At 36.1% G+C, this 5,451-nt stretch overlaps 1 protein-coding gene across 4 annotated transcripts; it reads right to left on the bottom strand.

The window, feature by feature from the left end:
* Positions 1–1,247: 1,247 nt before the first annotated feature.
* On the bottom strand, positions 1,248–5,212 carry LOC127144232 (villin-5-like). Of its 4 annotated transcripts, none has more exons than XR_007815819.1 (4): positions 5,200–5,212; positions 2,479–2,607; positions 2,024–2,171; positions 1,248–1,508 (listed from the first exon to the last, which is right to left on the bottom strand). XR_007815819.1 is itself a non-coding variant. In XM_051079919.1 (3 exons), the coding sequence occupies exons 1-3, from the start codon at positions 2,656–2,658 to the stop codon at positions 1,495–1,497; spliced, it is 345 nt and encodes a 114-aa protein (XP_050935876.1). In that variant the 5' UTR covers positions 2,659–2,695; the 3' UTR covers positions 1,248–1,494. The 4 variants fall into 4 exon arrangements, 1 of the variants encoding a protein (XP_050935876.1); XR_007815821.1 differs by having other exon boundaries at positions 2,024–2,174; XR_007815820.1 differs by lacking the exon at positions 5,200–5,212 and adding an exon at positions 2,908–2,926.
* Positions 5,213–5,451: the final 239 nt, after the last annotated feature.

A 5,451-nucleotide genomic window follows, 5' to 3' on the forward strand; every position in this document is an offset into this window, starting at 1 on the left:
AGGCGGTGGGTTTGTAAGTTTGATGCAACAGCGGGGGGTTTCAACTTTGAATCAAAGCTGTATGAAAATGCAGTAATTAATAGTGAGTGGTTCCCATTTTCCACATTAATCTATAGATTTTCTTTTAAAACCATATTATTCTCCATAGATTTTAGAAAGAGAAAAAGAATATATTGCTTTCATTTGTTTTGGAATAATAGTAGTTACGTAGAAGGATAGGGTACTAAGTTTGAGATCGTGTGTGGGGAGTTGAGATTAAGGCATCAAAGAGAAGAGGACCTTTACCTGTTCCCCCGGGTTTAAAATTTCCAAATCTAGAGCTTGATCATATTTGGTAAAGGGAAGATGAGAAGATCGGAAGTTACCCCATTCCATCTTAATAACCTGTCTGTTTGAAAGAACATTAAATATGGGAATTGCATGTGCCCGCTCCATATAGCAACATTTGTTCTTACTAACCATCTCTCCTGATTGAGGTAGAAGGCCTTGCCATTTAGGAATTGCATGTGTCCGTTCCATATATGCAACATTTGTTCCAATTCCTAGAATCTCAGCAGCAATAACATTATCGTTGTGGTATCTGCCCCTATCTAGGAGCAAAATTCATGGGGAAAATTCACATCACAGAGTTGTAACAAACACTTGTTAAAGATATTGTAGATGGTGAATAAAGGGCAATACCAAAGTCACCACACGCATATCCAATCAATCTTTTCCATGGCCTTTGTTAATTCTCCTACCACATCTTGTCCAACCCACATCAAAAACATCCAGAAAAGATGTAGTAGCTGAGAAATGTACTAAATGAAATCATAAACTAGATAGATTGTACAAGTGATAACAATTACAGAGAACATGTGGTCTAGAAAATTTTTAGTACATTACATTAGCAAAGGAAACACTACAAGAAATTTGGTCTTTAATGTCGCTTGACGACCGACATCTTTGCGAGCGTTATTAAAGGGCTTTAATGTCGGTTGGGCTTCAATGTCGGTTATAAACCGACATCTTTGAAGGTGTTATTGAAGGCCTTTAATGTCGGTTCATCTTTAATGTCGGTGGATAACCGACATTAAATATGCTTTTAATGTCACTTATGATACATCTTTAATGGCGTTTTTCCACCGACATTAAAGATGTCTTTAATTTTTTTTTAACCGACATTAAAGCTGTCTTTAATGTCGTTTTTTCAAATTTATTTTTATTAAATCCTTGCATTATTGTCCATTTTGTATGACACCAAATAGTTAAAAACGAAATCTTTTACTTGTACATATACAAAATGAAATCTTAATAATGTGACATTTATATACAACTTGGATCCAAACACAGAAATTATGAAGCTTAATTATTACACTGATCATCCTTTGGAAAAAAAGAAAGAAAGAAAAGTAGAACGCTTCACAAATGACCAACTTCAAGATCTTGTCACAAAGATGAGGGTCTGGCTAATTGTACTCACTTGCAACCATTTCTTCTATTGCAGTCATTTGTTTAGTGATAACTCCCTGTAAAAGACATGAAGATGGATGGTTGAATTGATAAGTAACAATGTTATGACCTAGTTGCTAGTAGAAATATCAAAATATCAAAATATCAGAACAAACAATCTCTCTTCTCATTAACATCTCGTCGATGTGGACCTGCCATTTCTCAAAACAACCCCATATAAATGGTCACAACAAAGCAAGGAATCTTTTCATGAACATGTAAAGCATAAAAGAAAACATATTGTTACGATAATAATAGGATTATTCTTTCCGCAAACAGATGATCCCAACAAGAAGAAAAATATCCAATAACTCGGAAGAAAAATAAAAAACAACAATATCAAGCTAGGACCGATTGCAAGAAAGGAATTTAATAACCAAAACTCCTCAGGACACATTCTGGAGGGTCTCCCAAGGAGCCTATGCTCACCCAAAAAGTTCACAGGAAAGGGGGTCAGATTTAGAATTAGGAGTATAGCAAAGTTTACAAGATAAAGCATAAAATTTTCACTAGCAGGAGGAATTATACAGACCTCTTGAGAAAATACAAGAAAATAGGTGAGGATCACTCTCAGCATCTCGACTGATTTTTTGGCTAGGATATTCAGATTTGCCTCCCAGCAAATTCCAAAATTGTTCAGATTCTGAGCCTTCCTTTTGTGATCTAGATTGCACATTGGGCTGCTGACAATTGAAACTCAAGTTAGAAAGCAATCAGAAAATGTAACGAGGTAAAAAAATGTGAACCATTTGGTCAAAGAGCCAATTTAAAATGAATTTTGGCCAGTCTGGCTAAACAATACTTGAACTCACATGAGCGAGACTTCTCTTGCCAAAGTGAGATGTTTATAGCTAACCATAGAATGTCATATGGATGTGGAGAGATGCACCAAATTTATATAACCAGGTTTAATTCATACAGAACATATTTGTCAAGAATGTTAAGAAGCCAAACTCTGTGCGCAAGGTGAGAAAAAATTATGCAAACCTTTATCAAATCCAACAACCGCTCAACAAGTTCTTGATTATCTGAGTTTGTAAGGCTTCCAGACCATGTAAAGACATTGGAGCTACTGTTCAATATGTAGGAGTAGGAGGAATTCAAAGACGATGCAACCTGACAAGGGAAAAAAATAATAGAGAAAGGTAAGAAAATATATATAAACATAAATATGTCTATCAATTTAAACTTTCAGGTTCAATGGTGATTAACATGATACCAATGTAGCTTTTGAGTTACATTTAGTTGTGGTTTAACATGATATCAATCAGGAGAATTTTCTCTATATATAGTTCACATATTGTGTTTCTTAAATCAAATTAGTGTTTGAACTCACATGTGGAGGAGAGTGAAGAGAATATGAGTACTCTATAAACTTTAATATTTCTGAAAGTTATGTCAAGAGAGAAGACTTACACCATGCTAATGGAGGCAGTAATGGTGTAACCAATGCTAACACCAACCAGATTACCATACTGAGCCAACCCACAAAATTTAACATTGTTACCTCCTGCAGTATATACCCTCGGTCCAGCCACCCAACCGAGCTGCGCTATCGCCCACGCCAACGATAGAACCCCCGACCCTATCACTGCTGTTATTATATGCGCACTAAGCTCCAAACTAACATATCACTGATGTCCCTTCATTATACACACACATATATATATATATTAGTTTAGTAAAGTAGAATCCAAGTCAAACAAGGGAATTCTGTTAAGTAAGAAGAGATATTGAAAAATCCAAGTCAAGTTTTGGGGGTTCTTCTCGTTCCACTCCTTGTATTCATGATTAATACTGTTACAAACAATGAAGGAGAGAAATTACGCTACTGTACTGATCAACATATATATTAACTATGAATAGGCACACTTGAATCAAATAGCACTCAAAGGGAATAAGAGAACGAGAGAACCAAATATGTATCCCTTGCATAAAATACATAAGTCATTAAATGGGGTCAAATATTGAAGGTGACAGATAAATTATGATTATCTACATCAGATGAACCAAGTATTTGCTCAAAAGAAAAATGAAATTACCTATTACATTTGAAACATGAACTATTCTTGGTAACTGAAAATAAACATACGATTCTATTCGGAAAAATGCAATAATGGAGGAGGAAAACAAGAGAAATGTCAACACAAAGAGACATACTCAAGCTCCTAAATATGGTAAAATTAGAGAAACTTCTAATTCCGAAGAGAAAAGCAGCAGCAACTAATTTTGTACCTTGTAACTTGAAGTATTCATATTCATAGATAAGAATTCTTCTGAGCGAACGTCTTCATTCGACACTTCCTTAGCTTGTTTCTTGCTATGCAAAGACTCGGGTTCCGTATCTTCATCAAGACATTGATGGTCTCGCTTCAATTCAGTACTCGAAGCGTTCTCTTTCCCCAACGATGTATATTTTTAAAAAAACAAATTTTGCGTTGGAAATAGGTTTACTGAGGAGATAGCTAAAGTCTTCAGTTGGCATTTTCAGTTGAAAAAGTAATGAAGTATAAGGATTTCCAAAAGCGTACCAATCCTTATGCTCGCACTGGGTCGTTGCCCCAAAACGACCAGCTCTGTAGAAAGCAGAAAACCAGCAAACAACGTTTAAGATTCAGTTTCTAAAACAATTGACAATCGGCAAATACTCGCATCGATATGTTTTCTTTTGAAGGAAAAGAAATGGATATGGTATATTCGTCAAAAGAGCCAAATCTAATGGATATGGTATATTCGTCAACGTTGAATTTATTGATATGATGTATACCTACTCAAGAAAGTACAAACCAATTTTGGCAACAAAGAATGGATTATCAATTTTAACGTTAAATTATTGTTAATACAGAATAATCTTTAGGGTAGGTGACACATGAACACATGATAGTGTTGGGTGGTTATCATCATCTCTCCCATTTCTAAGCTTAAATCCTTTCAAACACAAATCTACTGAATCTTGAAGTGACACCTTCTAGACATTACAAGGGGTGTTATTTGAACATCAAAATCATGTAAATCATGTATTCAAATGAACATGATAGCTCATATGAATTTGAAATGGTCAAAATAAAATCCTTGAAATCTACGGCTGTGCTACTTTTCTACTTTAAGGAACTCTTCTTATCTCAGGAAAGACGAATAAAGGCCAAGTAAAATTTGGAAGAGGGAGGCCACTTCATTCTTAATTGAGGCCAGTGTGCAGGCTAGTTACCATAACTATAATCATGGCAATTTTCTGCTCCTTTGCGGCGAGAGTTAATTTAATTGAAAATAAGAAAAAAGCCAATAAATCCGGCACGTCTCCTTCCTACTTAATTTGAGGGGGCTGGTTTGAGACCCACCTTTTGTCCAAAAAGTAGAAATTGGGCACAATGAAATTAAGGTGAACAGTGACTCCGAAAAAGCTGCTTCTTTACACTCCTTTCAAATAATTTCATTTCTATGGAAAAGAAAATGAATATTCAAAAAATCCCATATTGATCTTTACCCTCCTTCTCAAGAAAAGGCAACTTTTCTCTTATTATTCCCCCATTATGAATCCAACTACAAATATATCTATCTACGATCCTAAAAGTTTTTGAATACACAAAATTTCAATGAAAACCTTCCACTTTGAAAATTGAATAAATATTCCACAATGTTAGTATCACAGCTGCGGCCGGAAGCTCTGTTCCTGCAATTGAACCAGTTTTCAACAGTAATTAGACTCACATTACAAATCAGTGCGGGAACGTACGTGGTGGAGCGAAGTTGGGGCGACCATTCGTGGGGATCTACTGCGCGAAAGTCTGTTATGGACATCAGGGGAGGGAACGTCGTCTGTGGTGGCGCCGACAAGTCGATTGATATCCCTGTGGTGGCGCGGCCAAAGCTTGTACGTGAACGTCGTCTGTGATGGTCGAATGTCGTCTGTGCGTGAACGTCTGGTGGTGGATTGTCAGCCGAAGCTTGTGCGTAACATCA

Source organism: Cucumis melo, chromosome 12 (assembly GCF_025177605.1).
Source record: "Cucumis melo cultivar AY chromosome 12, USDA_Cmelo_AY_1.0, whole genome shotgun sequence".
NCBI lineage: Eukaryota > Viridiplantae > Streptophyta > Magnoliopsida > Cucurbitales > Cucurbitaceae > Cucumis > Cucumis melo.